Raw genomic sequence first — 20,304 nt, 5'->3', positions numbered from 1 at the left:
ACAACAAGAAATTTTGAAAACTTTTAAAAATGGGAAAAGTGTCCACTGGTTTGGCGGTGCTTCTGTCTATCGATATATTTCAAGTCGATAGCACAAGCAGCACTTATTAAAAATTTACCAACACTTGCGGATGTAATCGATACTCTCAGCTGTTTACGGGCTGTTTTTCATACTCATTTGTATTCACACTACTTGCTTGGAAAAATCAGTTGCAAAAAGAAAAACAACCAAAAAAAGAATAACAATTCAGTAGTGCTATAAAGTTGTCGAACCAGAGCGATCCAAAGTGAGCGATTGTTTGTTTTTCTCATAGAAAGCGTGCAACAAGAGATTGCAGGACAAGAGCAGCCAATCAGCCTCGCCATGGAGCCTCCGTCAACGGGCGGAGGAGTTGCACATAATAATAGCACACACAAGTTTCATCCCTGCGACGAAGCGGTCATAGCCACCAATGACGATGCCAGTGACTGCAAGCGGGGTGCTGTGCGCCTTGGCTACTGGAAGGACGATTATATTGGGTTCTTTGTGCGCAATCAGGAGAGAAAAGCCCCTGAGATAAATCGTGGCTACTTTGCACGCGTCAAGGGCGTTGAGATGTGTGTGGAGAAGTTTCTGAAGGTTAGTTGCAGCAAGCAACAACTGTAAATAATGTGTCATGCGCATCACGGTCTCAACGGTCTTCAAATCTTTCGTTTCGGAGATACGCACGTGACAAAACTACCAGATATAACTAAACTAAAAAACTTTAATTGAAAGGCTTCTTTTGCAATATTATATACAAGTTGAGTTTTCTCGTTTTGAAGTATTTTTATACACCTTTGAATTAATTTTAGCTTTATTTAATACTTATATATAACCGCAATATGTCCTTGCAGCTCGATCATTTGTTAATTATCGTTAGAATTTTAATCAAACACCGTTTCGTCGATTAATTTATTGCCTAGCCGGTAATTTGAAAAGCATAGTTTGTTACATAAGTAAAACCTTCGCCTATTTTTAATATAATTTCTTACGGATAATTCTTTTGAGTTGTTCCTATAAGCATATCTAGTTGCAATATGTTAGGCTCATTTCTGCCTGCATGCAATTGTCTGGCCGATACGCAGGTTAAGGTCAAGTGCCTGTCGGTACTGTGGCATTGAAATTGTAATTGGAATCGGAATCCTGTTGCATGCCGAATGATGCTGATGCTGCTGCTGCGCATGTGTTGCACTTGCGCGTCACGCCTCAATTGTGACCTTGCACTTTACTTTGTTAACTAACTGGCCATGACCATTGCAGAAAACCTCTGGAAACTGCCAAATCATAAACCTTGGCTGCGGCTTTGATACGCTCTACTTTCGGTTGCGGGACAGCGTACACAAGGTGAAGAACTTCATTGAGCTAGATTTCCCCACAGTGACGGCACGCAAATGCTATACAATCAAACGCAACAAGGCGCTCCTGGGCAAAATAAACGACGAAGATGGAGAGGTGCGGCTCAGTCCGACGGACCTGCATGGGCCCAACTATCATCTGATGGGCGTTGACCTACGAAATCTGGATGAGGTGGACAATAAGTTGCAGCAAGCCGAAGTAGACTTCACTCTGCCCACCATATTTTTAGCGGAATGCGTTCTCGTTTATATCGAGGCCCAGAACTGCCGAAACTTGCTCAAATGGATAGCACAGAAGTTTCAAGCCGCCGTCTTTGTCAACTATGAACAGGTAAGGATCATCACGATCATAATTATGAATACACTAAACAATTCGATTGTGTTTCATAGGTCAACATGAACGATCGCTTTGGCGATGTTATGCTTAATAATCTACGAAGCCGGGGCTGCAGTTTAGCCGGCGTGGAATCTTGTCTGTCGCTTGAGACTCAAACCAATCGCTTTAAGGACTGCGGCTGGAGCGGGGCACGTGCCTGGGACATGGTGCAGGTGTACGACAGCATTTCCTCATCGGAGCGCCAACGTATCGAGCGTCTTGAGATGTTGGACGAGGGCGAATTACTGCTGCAACTTTTCCAGCACTATTGCCTAGTTGTTGCTTGGTTGGGGGTTGCCTTTCAGGACCTAGATATAACGTGCGTGCAAGTATAAAACACAATTTTTATGTTGCAATATTCATAATTGATGTGACTTAACTTTTTACTCTATTCCTGACAGTGTGGAGGAACTTATGTCATCACTGAACATTGACTAATGGATGTCTCGTTGAAAGATTTCTTGGCTGCACTGCAAAACAACTTAAACATTTATTTTTTGTATGCACTTGCCGCTTGCAATCGTTACGCAGATTGTGTTAAAAAATTATAATGTATTTAATGTTAGTAATTCACAGAGAAACACCTACAGGCAATGTAGATAATTGGCATTGCTTATGCCCCATTTGTAAATTCTTAAGTGTACTTTAATTAAGATTGGCAAACATTTAAAATTGTTCGTTCCTTAAAGCTTTTCATTGCTAAGCTTAGTTTTCCTCTCTTTTTTGGCTACATAATTTATATTTGCAATTAATATGTAATGCACCAGCGAAAACTACTTAATCAAATGAAATGATTCAATTGACTGTTTAATTCATTGTCCTGTGGGCGCTGTAAATGTATTATGAAATTCATTAAAAACAAAAAATTACAAATAATTGAAGTATTTATTAACGAAGCAATTGGCATCTTTGCGCTGATTAAGCCAGAGACGGGAACTCTTTATTTTTATTAAAATAAAGCGATAAATTATTTATAAATCTAAAAAAGATGGAATTCTTTATATATGCTGCTAAATATCCTCACCCTCGTCCTCAAATTCTGGTTTCGTATAATACGCTTTCAAGCGCAGCTCGTCTTCCAGAGTTGGCTCGCACAGTACCAACGGGCCAAGATTTTTCTCCACCACAATACTGTCCCAAAACTCTTTTAGATTCCTTTTGGATGCTTTGGTTTTTATCAGTGCTGCAAATTGATTGTACTCCGCAAAGCTGTTGAACTCAAGACAACTGTCCCGATACAGAGTTAGCACTTCGTGCAATTGATTGAGGTCTAATTTGTTGCGCTCAAGAAGCGTGATAATAACCACTCGCATTTGAGCCGCTAGCGTTTGAAATTGGACATCCCGTTGAGTAGTATTTAATTCTGAGCGCACCTTTTGCAACAGCTGTTTGTAGTCCTCGGCGGGCGTCATTAAGCCCACACTGTCAATACTGATGGACGTTTGTGGATCTTCTCGTTCTTGCTTGACGGTTGGCGGCGCGTTCTGTTCTTCTTCCTTGGCTTTGAGCTTCTGTAGCCATGCATGACTGTGCTCCAAAGGAAATAATTTTTTGAGCGCCTTCGCTGCCTGTTTGGATTTTTGTTCGATGGGTTCAGGTACCCGCCAAAATATATCGACGAAGTTCTTGTCGTCAAGCATTTCCTTAAACTGTGGATCGCTCTTTGCTGAGTTGATAACCTTGCGTTCCAACACATCCATTACATTCTGTTCGAAGATGCTGGGCAGTCCATCGAATGGCAGCAAATCGTTCTGCCGCTGCTGTCTAGGCTGCTGTGTGTCCTGCAGAGTGCATTCCAGATCCATGCTATCGATTAGCATATCGACTGCCTGCAGTTGATCCGCGTTGCACTCGGTCTTCGCCGTGCGAAGGGCAGGAAAATCCCAGAATTGGTGTTGGGCATGATAAGACAACTCCAGCATGTATAACGTGGCCGGGCGATCCACTGTGGACTCTTGCGGCACTAGTACCACAATGCGCGGAGTATTAAATTTAGCACTAAAAATTTTCCAGCAGAGTATAGCGCACTTCTGCAATATTAATGCCCTAACCAAAGCGTCCAATTTTTGAGCGGATATAACGTTTCCCTTCTGATGTACCAACATATAAAGAGAGTTACCCGAAAAATACGCGTCTGGTATACTGCTGCGCTTCACAAAGCCCACAAAGTGCAAGCCCGGCGAATGTGCTGGCGGCAGCTCAACGAGCGTTTCATCATAAGGCACCGGGGTGCCGCCAAGCATATAGCCATCGATTAGATCTTCGGGCAACGGCGTGACCTCTGTACCTTTAATAAAATAGCGTTCCTCACGCTCTACCGTCTCCTCCTTCTCGGCCCAGACCTTCTTTAGCTTAATGTGACTCTCGTTCTTCATTGCAATGATGCCCTGCAAGTTGATCGCGATCACACTGCCAATGTGAAGCTTGGCATTCCACACCCAAGGGCGTCTAGTCGACACGTTAAACACAGAGGCCAGCGCCTCCTTAAAGTTGCATAAGGTAGCATTGCAGTTGCTGACCAACTGCATCGCATATTTTTGGTTCGCCTGCTCATAGATGTTAGCCTTGCGCGAGACCTGAAAGATGGCCTGCGGCAGGTTGCTCTTAGCATTGTCAATATAGGAGATATTGTTCGAGCTGCGAGGCGGGGACAGTGAAAAATAAGATTAGTAAAAAGTAGGAGCGAACCCTTCTGCCTTTTGAAGCTCACCCCACAATCAACTCGATTCCTTCCTTGAGCAACTCGCTATTGATCCGGTCGTACTCATCGTACCTCTGTGGCATGTAGTTGAAATCATAAAGGAGCAAAATACGCTGCCTAGCGCACTTTAAGCTACAACAGATTAAAAAGTAAGCGAAAATATTTAATGAGACTGTCAGAAACTTACATGCTGGCCGCCTTTTGCATAGCCACGGCTACATTCAGACCGTCCAGCCACTCGCCCCCATCGCAGGGCGGCTCGTTGACAAACTTAAAGAATTCGAGCAATAGCTGCCAGTTACAAAGCTGTGGATCCTCATTATATTGAACCACATTCTGGCACATATTACTAGACTTATTCAACTCATTTTTGCTGTTTTTACAACCCACTAAAACAAACGACACATAGTCTTTCTTGTCGCTGACAATCTGAAAATTAACAAACTGGTGAAGACTATAATGTCTCAGGTACGTTAATGTAATCTACCTTATCTTTTAGTATTTCTGCAACGCACTTCACCGACTTTAATTTTAACTCCTCGGAGGCGCAGCTTCGCACGTCTAATACAATAATTAGACACTCCTACAAAATATTTCCAAGACCTTATTTATGGAAAAAGATGAAAAACTTTGCCATTGTACCTTATTAGATGCCATTTAGATGGTATTCATAAAAGTTGTTTAGGATACCGGCGTAATTTCACAACACAGCGAAAGCTATCGAAATAAGATATGACTATCGATAGGCCGAAGCATTGTCTTGGCGCCAAGCTTGCACTTTCGACTATCGATGTTAAATGAATCGAGGTTACAGAACAGTTCCTGTTAACAGTTTAGCTGCTTAACGATAATTTCAAAAGAGACACCCTGTGGATATTTAATGTAAGACCCCAATTTTTTTTTTATGTTTAAATGCGCTCCACGCTTGGGGATATACATATATAGGAAAATAAGACCTTTCCTTTTTGTATACTGGTATCTACGACCACGGACGTGCAAGCAGTCTGCCAATATATACACATACTGGTTTGTTAATTTACTCAATCTGTTAGAGCTAGAATCTCATCTTTGTTTGGTTAAAAAATAAAATTGAGTGTGGGCCACGCCTTCTCCCGTCCACAATTAGATAAATCCAAATAGACCTGAGTGTTGCGCCGTCTGTTTATTTACATTTTTTATATCTTTTATGAATGGTTTATTTTTGGAACTTTTCAAACTTCTAGGAATTTTAAAATCTCTTCTTATGAATCATACTTAACGCTTTTTATATCGCTGTAATTGTTCCAAGTAATCCGCATTTTGACTTAAGTGATTGAAAATCAAATTTGTATCTAGTACATTAGTCGCCGGGCCGCCATATTCCGCAGGCAAACAATCAATCCCAACCATGTCGCGTAGTTTACTCAAATGCCGACCATCATGAGTGAAAATCTGCAATCAATAAAAGGATACGTGTGGAAAAATGATGATATGATATTACTTACGCGCTCTTTGAAATCTTTGTTCATAAACGGCAGAAACAATGACGAGGTAACGTGCATGAGAAATCCGCGTTGAATAATATGCACCATCCGCTGTTTGAAAGGCAGAACCGTATTCTTTTCGTTAACGATCTTCATAAACATGGGAGAGAACTGACGCAGAAAATTCCGGGTTGTGCTAGAGAAAAAGTTCGGTCAAACATCAAGCAAGTAATATATCCTAACCCACTACGAACCCCTGAAGATCGCAAATGACGGTTATGCCGTTCCGCTGTACGCGCGGCAACATTAACATCGACTCGAAGATGAGATCATCCATTTCGATTAAATGCTGCAGGTAGTCGGGAAATTGTTGAAACGCATCCACCGTCTTAAAGATCACCAGGACGCGGCCATTCTTATCCGTTTGCGGCATCACGAAGCGACAGTGCGTAGCATAGAAAAGCTTGGCATAATACTGTATGGGATGCAGGGCCACCCAGGTGGGATGCTTTTGCTTAAAATCGTAGTAGGCATGTATGGCTTGATAGGCCCTTATTGTGTCCCAGTTTGTGTAGTGAAGGAATTTCGTCAAAAATATCTCATCCGTTCCCACCTGCAGCTCATCGGACTCTATAAATGGTATGGGAAATTGGAAATACCCGTAAAAAAACAGAGCCGGAACAGAATAATCCTTTCTTACTCTCCACCAGCTGACGTAGTTGTTGTATTTTGAACAGCTCCTCGGCTGTGTGCTCCTCGTGACTCCGTAGAAACAGCATTTTATAGCGTGTGTATACAATTGATATGTAGATCCTTGGCCTTGAATTTGTTTGACTTTCCAAAATGTACACCGACTTTTTAAATTTCAGTAAAATTTTTAATGTTCCGACAGCGAACAGCACTCGCCGCGCGCTGAATGCGCACTGCTTGTTAAAAATAATATTGAAATTTAATTTGGCGTTATAATTTGTTAGTTTTATAACCCGAACGCATTGAACATATTAATGGCGCACTTAATGTGTTTTCGACTGGTTAGCTTCAGTTTAAATGGAACGTACTGTAATCAATAGATGACTGCTTGGGTTTGTACTACATATATGGAAATGATTCTGAATCTATAGACTGCGCGACGGCTCCCGTCTGCATACCAGTTGGACTGGGACTCTTCTCTGCATGGCGGAGAGTTGGATTAGTTGTAAGCAATTGCTCTGTTTACGAAGGAACTACGTATTTGGGCTAAGCTAAGAGCATTGCCCAGAGACGTGACTCTGATGGAAATGTTCGAATTAGCATTGAAATTGACATAACTATTTGAATCAAAAATTTTTAATTATTTTTATAGCTTTGAATAACAGTTCGCCAGTTGCTTACAAATCTAAAATATACTATTATTGTATGCCTACTAGGGCCAATTTTTGGAATATGTTAATCCATAATATATAAACAAATAAGTCCTTAAGAGCATGCACTGAGATTGTCGATATTTGGTCTGGTGCGTTCCGAATCGCAAATTAGAAACTTTCCAGTCCTTTAAGTAGGTCGCTTATATATGATTTGATTATAACTCAAAAAGCTTAGATCCTCGACCGAGAAAAAGGCATGTAAGAACGCTAGTCAAGTTTTTTTTTAAATATGAGTACATACCAAATCACAAGGCTCTAGTTTTAAAAAGGCTTCTCCATTTCGGAGGAGGTATCCAAAATAGGCCAAACCTAGTATGTATGTATGTATATAAACCAAGTCTCGAAAAGATTTTAAATAGTTAGAAGCAATTTATCAATCAATTTATTTTAAGCAAAATAGTCATATTTTACCTTCTTAAGAGATATATTTATTCCATCACCAAATAAATGCAATCTCTAGCCGAGATTAAGCACTAGAAAATACCCTGTACCCAGATTAAAAGTATCCTTCATGTGTCCTTGAACAGAATATCTGAATAGACCTTTCTTACCTAAATATAAATACAAACGATGTAGAAAACTACTCTTATAAAATATATATAAAATATTCTAGGCCCATTTTAGGGATTCCAATCATCAGTCTTATAAGCTCGGTGATAATAAGCTCACCAAGAAGGTCACCAACAGACGGCCTTATCTTGCAATAGGCTAGCGTAGACTTGTTTCGCAAGAAATCTGACAAATAACAAGTGAAGCTATGATACTTTTGTACAGTCGAAAGAACATGCACTTACCTCATCGCATGTGTTGGCACCGCGGCAACGAAAAGCAGGAAAATAACATTATTTTGGTCATCCGCCTGCGCATAACACTTGTGATAGTCAGAGCAACTGTATTGATCCAACATAATCGAGGAATTTCTTGTTACTGCATCGTTGCAATCGTCTTTAGCCACTTTCAATTCATGCATATTCTCCAAGGTGTGATCAAAGAATTTCTTCAGCATGTCCAAACGCTGCAAGTCGCCGACGACAATGCGCTTAGCATTCGACGATTGGTGGAGATTGCGGGTAAAGACACTTTTGCGCGTTTCAGTATTAATCAGAATAATTGCCAAGACATGTGCATCAATTTCCAGCTGCTCCGGCAGACTACGTGGAACGCAGCGCTCGACGTTGGCTAACAGATTGTTCTCATTGCGAAATGCATTCATGGCATTTAGATGCAGCTCTCGGTACGCAGATTCAGCGCCACAAAGCACGCAGATCGCACTGTTAGCCGACACGGGCACGGTGACGAAACGAAAGGCAATATTTGGACTTTTGCTTGGCAGGTACACGGGAACGTCGAGCTGCAGAGTACTGGAAGAGTTGAGCAGAAAGAGCAAAAGCTCCCTGTCCAGTGTTTCCAAATCCCACCAACCTTCAGTGGCTACAGCAATACGCTGGCCCACAACAAGGCAGCAGAACAATGACCCACAATTGGCACTGAACTCATTTAAACGGTTGAATAGATGCGAATTTTCTGTTGCCAGTAGACAGTCCGTATAGCCCAAAAGAGTTGTACCAGAGCTAGACGCTTCCAGAGCAGCATCCACAACTGGCACATACTTTTTGGCATCCTTCTTTAGGCGTTCCAGGAGAGCGGGATGGCCTAACTCATCGCGACTGATAAAAAGCGCTATTCCTCCGAAAGCAAGTTCCGCTAGGGCCTGAAGTTGAAGTTCGCCCATACCACGGCCACACACAATGAAAGTGATTGCATTGTGAAAGTCACGCCAAATATAAGTCCATTCTTCTGTATGTGTGGTTTGCAGTTGTATGCCGAGTGATTTGAAGAACATGTGAAATCCATTCAGAGAAGCTACAGTCGAAAAGGGCAGCTAAATCGAAAACCCCGACAGATATCAAAATATCAAAAATTAGTTCTAACTATTGTGTGTATATTATCCTTAAGTGCTTACATTATCGCATTCGCCCTTTTTACGGGTAAATATGGGTAAGCCGCCATTTGTTGTTAGACAATGCAAATAAATCGACATCGAGTCTTAAAAATACAATTATGTATATCGGATGTTGTTGATGTTTGGTGTCTGTGGTCAATACGGAATAAACTAGAGATGAGCAAGTGTGGAATTTATTGAGCCTGGTCACGGACAAAGTTTGCTTTTTCAAATACCACAGAAAAAAAATTGAGTAATTCAAACATAGTTATTCAAATCTGTGAACATGGTTAAATAATTCACATCTGTCTATTTCATATTATTAGCCCTGGATTCTCGAAATTGCTTGGAAGTTCGTGCGTGCATATTTTGATTCTGCATATGCACGCTAAGCTCCAATATCGATAATAAAAAAGCAACATTGGCACGATTAACGATATTTGCAAAAGCAAACCTATTTTAGGTCAGGGCTGAATATTTGTTTAATATGGGAACACTGTGTTTTGTATATTGTGCCGGTAGATATTTGTTGAATGCGGACGAACTTCTTTGTTAATAAAAGTTGCAAACGTAAATAAATGAGATTTGTATATTTCCTTACTGCTCTCTATTAGTTACTTCCATTTATATAAACTCTACTCGATTCCGGCACCGCGCATGACGCTTGTGATCCATCCCTGGTTTTCATTACAGAAGGAGAAGAAAAGTACTGCGAAAAAGTTTGTTTCAAACATACAAATTGGTCACAACGTCAACCGTTGTTAGCCAAATTGCAAATAATCGCTCAGCGTGCATGTATTTTGCTACAAAAGGAATAAAATTGACTTGTGTGCCTCGCAAATTGAAATACATTTTTTCCCTGTCTGGACAAAAACGTTGTAGTCTTTTTACTCGTTTTGCGCTTGTCGTTTTCCACGCTGCTTCTTGGGAATCGTAGGTTGCAACGCTTTTCTAAAACTAGGTAAGTGCGTGAGAAACCTAAAAATAAGTAAATGTGCATAAAAGTCGGTTTAATTTAACAACAAATGTGTTGTACAACAACCCTAAGCCGTGCGTACAATTTAGATTTGTGAAATGCCGTCGCAGTCTCGAGATGCGTTGCGCTGCTTTGATTGTATTTTGCATGTGTAAGCGGCATGTGTGTGCGTGTGTATTTGTGTGTGCTAGAGATGAGCGGTGCCTGACCGACGGTGACGAGCAGCAAGAAAGCAGATGGCGACATTTACCTTCAGATACGCACATTTGAAATAGTGGAAGGCGTTTACACATATCACACGTTATATATATTTATATATTTAAGTGAAAGATTTTTATTGAAGGCGCGTTTTTTCTTCCAGTCACTTAACACAAATGCAAGTGACTTCCTACTATGAGATGCTTGGGATGAGTAACAGGTACGCAAATATCGCTCATCTCTACTGTGTGTGTGTGTGCGTATGTGCGAAAAAAAAGTAAGCGCGCGCCACAAGCAATTGTGCATTGGTGTTTGTGTGTAGAAAATAAGAAAACATACGTAAATGTATGTATAAAAGAAATATGGTTGCCTTTATGCCGATAAATGTAATTTCGATATTTTCGATTCTTCTATAGAGTCAATCCAACCAACCAACCAGCAGCTGCCAGCTACCACAGATTTCATCACTGACGCGCCTTCCCCCCTCGTTTTAGCCGGAGGAGCAAGCTAAAATCAATCAAAATTAACGCGGACACAGCTTCTGCTGGTGCTGCTGCTGCTGAGCGACGCAGACGCGAACGCTGCTTTTACTACAAAGCGATGGCGATGTTGAGCTCCGATGAGGCGAGCAAGCTGCTCGACTTCAACCAAAAGCTGGACATTAATCTGCTCGATAAGATTGTTGAGGCGCTCTATTCATCGCAGGGTGAGCAGCTGCGACTGGCGCAGGACATACTTACCACACTGAAGGAGCATCCCGAGGCCTGGACGCGTGTCGACAGCATACTCGAATATTCACAGAATCAGCAAACCAAGTTCTATGCGCTTCAAATACTCGAAGAGGTGATCAAGACACGCTGGAAGGTGCTGCCGCGAAATCAGTGCGAGGGTATCAAAAAGTATGTGGTCAGCCTAATCATAAAAACATCCTCAGATCCGGTCATCATGGAGCAGAACAAAGTATATTTGAATAAGCTGAACATGATTCTGGTGCAGATACTGAAGCGAGAATGGCCACGCAACTGGGAGACGTTTATTAGCGATATTGTGGGCGCTTCCAAAACAAACGAAAGCCTGTGCATGAACAATATGGTTATTCTGAAGAATCTTAGCGAAGAGGTCTTTGATTTCTCGCTGGGGCAGATAACGCAAACGAAGGCCAAGCATTTAAAGGATACGATGTGCTCGGAGTTTTCGCAGATTTTTACCCTCTGTTCGTTTGTCCTGGAGAATTCGATGAATGCAGCACTGATACAGGTCACGCTGGAGACGCTGCTGCGTTTTCTCAACTGGATACCATTGGGCTACATATTCGAGACGACGCTTATAGAGACTTTGATCTTTAAGTTTCTCAGCGTTCCAATGTTTCGCAATGTGACCCTGAAGTGCCTGTCCGAAATTGCCGGCCTAACGGCAGCCAATTACAACGATAACTTTGCGACGCTATTCAAGGACACAATGGTGCAGTTGGACCAGATAATTGGCCAGAATATGAATATGAATCATGTGTTCCAGTGCGGCACCGATACGGAACAGGAGCTTGTGCTTAATCTGGCCATGTTCCTCTGTACGTTCCTCAAAGAACATGGAAAGCTAGTCGAGGATGCCAAGTATGTGGATTATCTGAATCAGGCGCTTATGTATTTAGTTATGATCAGTGAGGTCGACGACGTTGAAGTATTTAAGATTTGTCTGGAATACTGGAATAGCCTTGTTGAGAATTTGTACAACACCGAATTCTTTCATCCCACGCTCGAGTCTTCAAAGCGACAGCAGGTTTATCCCCGTCGTCGATTCTACGCCACCATATTATCCAAGGTTCGCTTCATCATGATTTCACGCATGGCTAAGCCAGAAGAAGTTCTAGTTGTCGAGAACGAGAATGGTGAAGTGGTTCGTGAATTCATGAAGGATACCAATTCGATTAATTTGTACAAAAATATGAGAGAGACTTTAGTATTCCTCACTCATTTGGATTGTGCGGATACTGATCGCATCATGACCCTCAAATTATTAAACCAAGTCAATGGCACTGAATTCTCCTGGAAAAATCTCAACACTCTTTGCTGGGCCATTGGCTCAATATCGGGTGAGTTTTAAGTGTATGACACATATTTCTACTTTCTATGTGCATATTTTGACACAGATTTCGTGTTTGCTTATACTATAGGTTTTATGTCGTTCCCATAACCTTTCTCTAACTGTCCATCTGAGTGCCAAAAAGGCTATATTTTGTTTTTTTGCATATGTATATATTCTTGATCAGATTCAATAGTCAGGTCGATTAAATCTGTCCGTCCGTCCGTCCCGATGTATAATCGCGTCGATCTTAGACCCTATTGGAGCTAGAAGTAGATTTTCCTATGGCTCCAGCAGTACGAGTATGTTTAGGTAACTTTCCATGTTCCCATGAAATCGATCCAGATAAATTCTGATCCTGGTTTTATCTCTAATCTTATATATAAGGAACAAACAATAATGCAGTTCGCATAGAATAGGGCTAAATAGACCACCGCTGCGCTGGGATTAGGATATCTTCTTGTCTGACACTCCCAATTAAAGCACTCTTTGATTTTCTTTTTTTACAATGTCCATTTCTGTTCTGACAATTAAGATATACATATATAATATATCTTCAGACAGCGAAAAGAAGTTAAAGGATTGAAATTAAATATATTCTAAAATTATAATTTATAATTATTATTCTCTAGGTGCCTTCTGCGAGGAGGATGAAAAGCGATTTTTGGTTACTGTCATTAAGGATCTACTTGGGCTCTGTGAGCAGAAAAAGGGCAAGGACAATAAGGCGATCATTGCCTCCAATATTATGTATGTGGTCGGACAGTATCCTCGTTTTCTGCGCGCTCACTGGAAATTCCTAAAGACGGTGGTGAACAAACTATTTGAATTTATGCATGAAACGCACGACGGAGTGCAGGACATGGCTTGTGACACGTTCATCAAGATAGCAATCAAGTGTCGTCGCTATTTTGTCACAATACAGCCAAATGAGGCATGTACCTTCATTGACGAGATACTGAGCACTATGAGCAGCATTATATGTGATCTACAGCCACAACAGGTAAGTGATAAAAACTATTGGTTTTTCTATATTCCTAAATCGTCTCTCTCTACGTTTTAATCAAGGTGCATACATTCTATGAGGCGGTTGGTTATATGATATCGGCACAAGTAGATCAGGTGCAGCAGGATGCGCTTATCGAACGTTATATGCTGCTGCCAAATCAGGTCTGGGACGATATTATATCACGGGCATCAAAAAATGTAGACTTTCTGAAAAATATGACAGCAGTTAAGCAGCTAGGCAGCATATTGAAGACAAATGTGGCCGCATGCAAGGCACTGGGCCACGCCTATGTCATTCAACTGGGTCGCATATATCTGGACATGCTAAATGTGTACAAGATCACATCGGAAAACATCATACAGGCCATCGAAGTGAATGGCGTCAATGTGAACAATCAGCCGCTGATCAAATCAATGCACGTTGTGAAGAAGGAGACGCTCAATTTGATAGCTGAATGGGTGTCGCGCTCCAATGACAATCAGTTAGTTATGGATAACTTTATACCGCCCTTACTGGATGCTATCTTGATGGATTACCAGGTACGTTGTTCTTTTTCATTTCAAACTGTTCAGGATTTATCAGTTTATTATTAAAGAGTTTAACTGATTTGAATAGAATGCGCTCGCTCAGTTTTAAAAATATCCTTACGACACTTGGTCTAGATCCGTTTACATGTATTAAATTAATATGGCAAATTGACCAAATTGAATCACTTTAGTATGTTGCTGCTATAAGAAACGATTATAGTTTAATATAAACCCTTTTTAAACAAAAACCGGTAAGGCATCAGATAATAGTTGATTCGGTCAAATGACTGCTAAATCTTGATATTTAAAACAATTCATGCATTCACATAATAAGGAATTTAGAAGATCTTTAACTAGGTGGAAAAATTATGACTCTTAACCTCGAATGAACAGAATATATTTGATTCATTTTGAAACCCTGTAAGACCCAAAGATATATATTTTGTAATTTAGATTCATGTACAAACATAAAAAGATCTATTTACATTTTTAATATGCCTTTTCACCAGATTCCCTAAATTTATTTAAATGTGTACCTATTTTATATTTTTAAGATTGCTTATCATCCATAATTCTTGTTGTATTTATACTTAAGATTGTTGGCACCTTTTTTAGGCCAGTTTCTAAGAATTTATAATCTGTTTGATTAAAATACCAATTTTTTAAATTTGTAGCGGTGTAAAGTTCCGTCCGCGCGCGAACCAAAAGTTCTGAACGCGATGGCGACGATTGTAAACAAACTGCGCCAGCATATCACGAATGAAGTACCAAAAATCTTTGATGCTGTATTTGAATGCACGCTGGACATGATCAATAAGAATTTCGAAGATTTTCCGCAGCATCGGTTCAGTTTCTATGAGCTGCTGCAAGCGGTTAATGCGCACTGCTTCAAGGCGTTCCTCAACATACCGCCGGCCCAGTTTAAATTGGTTTTCGACTCTGTGGTATGGGCCTTCAAGCACACAATGCGCAATGTGGCCGACATGGGCTTGAATATACTATACAAGGTAAGTGAAAGATTTTACACTGATGATATTCGCGGGTTAATTATAATATTGTTATATAACAGATGCTGCAGAACCTTGAACAACATCCAAATGCGGCGCAGAGTTTCTATCAGACCTACTTTACGGATATTCTGATGCAAATCTTCTCAGTAGTCACTGACACTTCCCATACAGCGGGCCTGCCTAACCATGCTATAATATTGGCTTATATGTTTTCGTTGGTGGAAAATAGAAAAATAACGGTTGATTTGGGTCCCATACCGGACAATATGATATTCATACAGGAATATGTGGCCTCATTGCTAAAGTCGGCATTTAATCATTTATCAGATAATCAGATCAAAGTCTTTGTTACTGGCCTTTTCAATTTGGACGAGAATGTACAAGCATTTAAGGAGCACTTGAGAGACTTTCTAATACAAATTCGCGTGAGTAAATTAGCCAAGGGCAAAAGATACATCACTGCAAATATCCTATATCAATTATATTAATATACGATTTTCAGGAGGCGACCGGCGAGGATGATTCGGATTTGTATCTGGAGGAACGTGAAGCAGCATTGGCTGAGGAGCAGTCAAATAAGCGTCAAATGCAACGTAATATTCCGGGCATGTTAAATCCGCACGAATTGCCAGAGGATATGCAGGATGAATAGAATATGCCGAGTAGCTGCTTGCGTGTTAGTTGAAGCTTGAGAATGCTGATGATAATGATGATGATTGATGATTGAAAATGATGTATGAGTGTTTTCTCGTTTGGAGAAAAAGTATAAATGTTTGTTTGATTGAATGCATATGAGTATAAACGTTATATATATATACAAACACACACCACACACACACACACACCCGCACACACATACGCATCTACATGCTGACAGTTGGGTTTCTGTTGAATAAAGTTAAATGATACGAGCAAATTAAGCGGTTGATGTGCGCAATTGCATACCTTAATATGATTAACATATTTTTGCGTACTTGCCGCCAGCAAACCGACAACAAAACCACGCACCACTCCCTACCCCCAAAACTTAGCTGTAAAACATCGTCGTCTACATTAAAAAGCAAACGAAAGATGAAAACTTTATACATACATAACTACTAAATACATATAATAATAATAATAATGTTTGTTTGAAATTTTTAAATGAGTATAATTGTAGAAATATTGTGTGTGAATGAAAACGAGCGAACACATGCCCCATACTCCTTTCCACATTCAAACGAAAGGAACAAGTAATATTAAAGTAAAGTTAATTGTAGTTCGCCCACAACACATCAAGAAAATGATAAATGAGTAATTGATTCTATGTATACACTTGCATAAACCCAATCAAATAATTATGTACATGTATGTAATGTGCGTTAAATAAACTTTCAACACGAAAACATACACACAACAAACACACTCACTTGCAAAAATATAAAAACAAAAAAAAATATAAACAAAAACAACAAAAAAAAACCAACTCCATAGAAATTTGTATGCGTATGATTGATTGATGAAGATGTTTAAATTTTTACATTTAAATTAGTTTGTACAATAATTTAAATAAAAATCAATTAAAAACACAAAGGTCATATCTCTATGTACGAATGTGTGTGTGTTTAGCGGGGACCGGAGAGAATGATTATTAAAAGCAGATATTTGACTAAAACAAGATCAGAGCATTTTGCAATTGAATTTGAATAGAGCACGTATCTTATTTGTTTAGTTCTTTTTCACATTTATACATAGTTAAAAGCTCCAAAATAATATATTAAACAACGTGACTAAAATTGTTTTTTATTTTAACTAAAAAAAGTAAAGATTAATTTTTTTATATTTATAACTCAAAAATTATAATTATTTTTATAAATAAAATGCAAAACTGAAGCTTATATTTTATTGTTCTATATATATCAAGAGTTCTCTCAAACATTGCTTCTCGGTCTATCATTATGGTCTCTGCTAACTATGTAAGGAGAACAGGGTTTATTTATTTGGTCCCATTATGCTAAACTATTGCAGCTCTATGTCTTCCGTTCCGTTGCCTAGCAGGAGCCTCACCGGTAACCGACAATTGTGCAGAAATTGTGTTTCTTTCGCATATGAGTTCCATCTGACGTATATGTCATTCGAGATGAGCCACGTGTTGCCCATCGGCTTTGTGGGGTACACCTTTGTGAGGTTGCTGAACGGCAGCTCGATCTCGTCGGCAACCCGCTGCTTAAAGTCGGTGCTGTTGAACGGCCTGTGGGATTGCATTGCCCGCGTCACAGCGTCAAGAAACATTGCCCAACGTGGCTTGTAATAATCGCACATCAAGCCCGACCATTGTTTCGTTGCATAATCGAGAATCTGACCGTTGGGACCCCACGACGTGAGCTGATTGCGCGCATTAAACTCGTAGAGGGGACGCTGTTTGTCGCTGGGCGCCAATTTCTTGGCGGCCTCTAACCAAGTGCCCAATAAATAACGTGCGCCACTTGCCAGTATACGCTCCATATCGTCGAGTAGCTCCAGAAGCTTACCGGCCAAATACTCGAGACGACTTAGCTGCTCTTTGCGATACGCTGACCTTAGGTTGACGTATATCTGATCGAAGCTCTGTTGCAGGAACTGGCGCGTTATGTCCACAAGGTCGTGCTCATAGATGGCATACCTGTCATCCTTTAGAGGCACCATTTCCCTGGACGCCAGCATCAGGTGCCAGGCGTCGGTAACACTGGACCCATTGTACCAGGTCCACGGATTCAAGTTTAGTCCTGGCCTTTTGTTCAAGGCATATTTGCCTCGCATACGTTGCAGGCCATGGAAGGAGTAAACACCGTCGCGCAAAAGCTGCCAAGCCTGGGCCAAACGTGTATCATTAACACCATAGCGGGTCAGAGCGAAGTGATCGAACCAGTCGCTCAGCTGAAGCTTAGACGCGCTCCAGCCCTGCTCAAGCGTGAGAGCGAATATGGCGTAGTTCTGGCCAATGCCCTCGGGTGTGATGCCCACGCCTACCATGCTGCTATTGGGCATAATGCGTGCCGATGCAATTCCACTTCTGATGAGCTGTGCGGACCCAAAGAGGCCCAGCGTGCCACCGAAATTGTTCAGCATGCACCACACAAATGGTTGGCCGTAGTAGGAGTGCGTGCGCTGGTATTGCGGAAACTGTTCGCTCTGCAGGTCGAGCACTAAGATGCGACCACGCGGCACGGCAGTCAGGAAGGCCTCTATAAGTTCATTTGTCCAGAAGATATCCTTCAGAAACATCCAACCCTGCAGCAACCACACGGCATTCGCGTCCACCGCTCGCATCGAGTTATAAATTGCTTTGGCTGTCGAACCCATATATCCCGGCTCAGCTAGGGGTGGCTGCATCTCGTTAAAAGGATCGCTAAAGTAGATGTGATTGGAGCCATAGACTTGGATGACACGCCGCAGAAACAAGGCGCCCACCTGCTGAAAAAGCGGATCGTGCGGCTCGACAAAGAGGTCACAACAATATTGATCGGGAAAGTTATTCCAACGCTCGGCAGGCGTATAGTTGGCGTTGGGAAAGACTCTTCGCATTGCCGTTGGCACATGTCCACCAAATGCCGGCAGAGCGACGCTCATGCCCAGCTCGCGTTGGGCACGGACAATGCGCTGTTGCAGCAGCTGCTGGAGCCGCCTGTGTGCGGGCGGCAGTGGACCACCCCAGCCACGAATGTTGCCCATGCGCTGCCAGGCCTGGAATGCCGGGCCGGCAAGGTGTGCGTTTATTTCGTCCTCGCTGAGGCCCAGCTCTGTGTACACACTCTGCCAGATGGCTTCCTGGTTGGGTGCTATCAAAAGATTAATGCCCATCATCGCCATCCAATCGATGTGCGCGCGCCACTCCTCAAAGCTCCACCACACGAAGCTGTAGCTCCATGTGCACACATTTTGGTAGTAGATAATGGAACTGGCCGACTTCGAGCAAAGTGTCACATTCGGCAGTTCCAAATTGTCGGAGAGCTCGATGCGTGTCTTGGACCAGTCCAAATCCTGATTCAGCACATATTTTAGATAGTAATGAAAGCCCTTGCATACAGAGACGCCATCCCAGCCGGCTATCAGCACTTTTCCATTATCCATTTGGCTGATCTGTAATTTTAGACAACTTTAATTAAATGATAACAAACTTTTAATCTGATGATATAATGTTATATATTTACTAGGAGTATACGTATATTTTATAATAAAAATTAATTAAAACCACACAATAAGTATTTACATTAACTATTGCCCTGCGAAATTTGTTAAATTTTTACCAACAAAGCGTCCAACTTAAATTTGTCTCTTGGTTCAACTCACCTCATAGCTGCTTGGTTCGAGGAGCTTGTTCACTTCCACGTGAAATAAGTTGGACGCTCGGACACCGACCACACGTTGCATGAGCTGCCGTACGGCTTCTTCCTGTACATCAGGCGTGGTTTCAGGTGTCAAACGTGCCACCAGCTCCGGCCCGAGCTGGCAATGACCCAAGCTCAATTTGTGGACGAAGGCCAAGGTCAAGACCAAGAAAACACTGACACGCCCGACCATGACGCTCAATATCAACAGCTCAAGTCGCACTGGACGCGGGCTGTCCGCCTCTCAATCGTTGATAATAAACGTAGGCACGCTTCGGAGGCAGATCGTTAATTAATATTGTGAGCGTGGAAAATAGAGCCTCTTTCCTGCTCTCTCAATGACTTAATGCAAGCTGCCGCTGTACTTAAATAAAGTTTGTTTCTTATCAGCAAATGCGGTCCATTCGTGTGTTCAGGTGGGCCAAACACAAGCACACAAATTTAATTGTGCATGTCCGTAAAATCTGAAGATTCATCAAGGCACTTTGCTCGTTCTCAATTTTCACCAATCGTCTGTGCATTTGAGTTTAAAACGGTAAACACAACACACACTATCGTATTTTTATCGCGGGGTGTGTGCACACTGGACAAACTTGAGTGGATTTTTAGTCGACAGATCAAATCGTGGTTCGGAGAACTTAGCCAATATTTTAAGTCTTTCGCCAGGTAGGGATCAAAAGGTATTGATCGATTCGAGTGCATAATAAAGTAAATTACTGCATCAACTAATTGTTTCAGGCAATTTATCGAGCTTCAATTAAAGTCAAACGATTCATCAAGGCACTTTGCTCGTTCTCAATTTTCACCAATCATCTGCGCATTTGAGTTTAAACCGGTAAACACAACACACACTGTTGTACATTTATCGCGGGGTGTGTGCACACTGGACAGACTTGAG

The 20,304-nt window shown here is 41.4% G+C and overlaps 6 protein-coding genes across 9 annotated transcripts; 2 read left to right on the top strand and 4 right to left on the bottom strand.

Annotated features, from left to right (window-relative positions):
* Positions 1-179: 179 nt before the first annotated feature.
* Positions 180-2,551, top strand: LOC135428939 (leucine carboxyl methyltransferase 1). Its single transcript, XM_064683074.1, has 4 exons — positions 180-618; positions 1,282-1,707; positions 1,767-2,071; positions 2,154-2,551. Exons 1-4 carry the CDS (start codon positions 364-366, stop codon positions 2,188-2,190), a joined length of 1,023 nt encoding a protein of 340 aa, XP_064539144.1. The 5' UTR covers positions 180-363; the 3' UTR covers positions 2,191-2,551.
* A 192-nt stretch (positions 2,552-2,743) lies between these two features.
* On the bottom strand, positions 2,744-5,246 carry Ku80. The gene is made up of 5 exons (XM_064683072.1): positions 5,096-5,246; positions 4,941-5,036; positions 4,641-4,882; positions 4,463-4,585; positions 2,744-4,389 (listed from the first exon to the last, which is right to left on the bottom strand). The coding sequence occupies exons 1-5, from the start codon at positions 5,108-5,110 to the stop codon at positions 2,763-2,765; spliced, it is 2,103 nt and encodes a 700-aa protein (XP_064539142.1). The 5' UTR covers positions 5,111-5,246; the 3' UTR covers positions 2,744-2,762.
* A 350-nt stretch (positions 5,247-5,596) lies between these two features.
* LOC135428940 (alpha-tocopherol transfer protein) lies at positions 5,597-7,214 on the bottom strand. The gene is made up of 4 exons (XM_064683075.1): positions 6,617-7,214; positions 6,171-6,546; positions 5,938-6,112; positions 5,597-5,884 (listed from the first exon to the last, which is right to left on the bottom strand). The coding sequence occupies exons 1-4, from the start codon at positions 6,693-6,695 to the stop codon at positions 5,708-5,710; spliced, it is 807 nt and encodes a 268-aa protein (XP_064539145.1). The 5' UTR covers positions 6,696-7,214; the 3' UTR covers positions 5,597-5,707.
* A 517-nt stretch (positions 7,215-7,731) lies between these two features.
* Positions 7,732-9,441, bottom strand: fy (fuzzy planar cell polarity protein-like protein). The gene is made up of 3 exons (XM_064683071.1): positions 9,283-9,441; positions 8,114-9,201; positions 7,732-8,054 (listed from the first exon to the last, which is right to left on the bottom strand). Exons 1-3 carry the CDS (start codon positions 9,358-9,360, stop codon positions 7,997-7,999), a joined length of 1,224 nt encoding a protein of 407 aa, XP_064539141.1. The 5' UTR covers positions 9,361-9,441; the 3' UTR covers positions 7,732-7,996.
* Positions 9,442-9,954: 513 nt separating this feature from the next.
* emb (exportin-1 emb) lies at positions 9,955-16,937 on the top strand. Of its 4 annotated transcripts, XM_064683068.1 has the most exons (8): positions 9,955-10,222; positions 10,599-10,655; positions 10,852-12,524; positions 13,147-13,517; positions 13,583-14,062; positions 14,725-15,057; positions 15,120-15,485; positions 15,563-16,937. In XM_064683068.1, exons 3-8 carry the CDS (start codon positions 11,036-11,038, stop codon positions 15,710-15,712), a joined length of 3,189 nt encoding a protein of 1,062 aa, XP_064539138.1. In that variant the 5' UTR covers positions 9,955-10,222; positions 10,599-10,655; positions 10,852-11,035; the 3' UTR covers positions 15,713-16,937. The 4 variants fall into 4 exon arrangements, with proteins under 4 accessions (XP_064539138.1, XP_064539139.1, XP_064539137.1 ...); XM_064683069.1 differs by lacking the exon at positions 10,599-10,655 and having other exon boundaries at positions 10,930-12,524; XM_064683067.1 differs by lacking the exon at positions 10,599-10,655.
* Naglu (N-acetyl-alpha-glucosaminidase) lies at positions 16,826-19,684 on the bottom strand. The gene is made up of 2 exons (XM_064683070.1): positions 19,369-19,684; positions 16,826-19,158 (listed from the first exon to the last, which is right to left on the bottom strand). Exons 1-2 carry the CDS (start codon positions 19,597-19,599, stop codon positions 17,059-17,061), a joined length of 2,331 nt encoding a protein of 776 aa, XP_064539140.1. The 5' UTR covers positions 19,600-19,684; the 3' UTR covers positions 16,826-17,058.
* Positions 19,685-20,304: the final 620 nt, after the last annotated feature.

This window comes from Drosophila montana, unplaced genomic scaffold (genome assembly GCF_035044405.1).
Source record: "Drosophila montana isolate Dmon_TW-CO22-7 unplaced genomic scaffold, ASM3504440v1 contig_2581_1, whole genome shotgun sequence".
NCBI classification, from domain to species: Eukaryota; Metazoa; Arthropoda; class Insecta; order Diptera; family Drosophilidae; genus Drosophila; species Drosophila montana.
The sequence above is the reverse complement of the archived record's forward strand: the minus strand, read 5'-3'. Positions and strand labels throughout refer to the sequence as shown.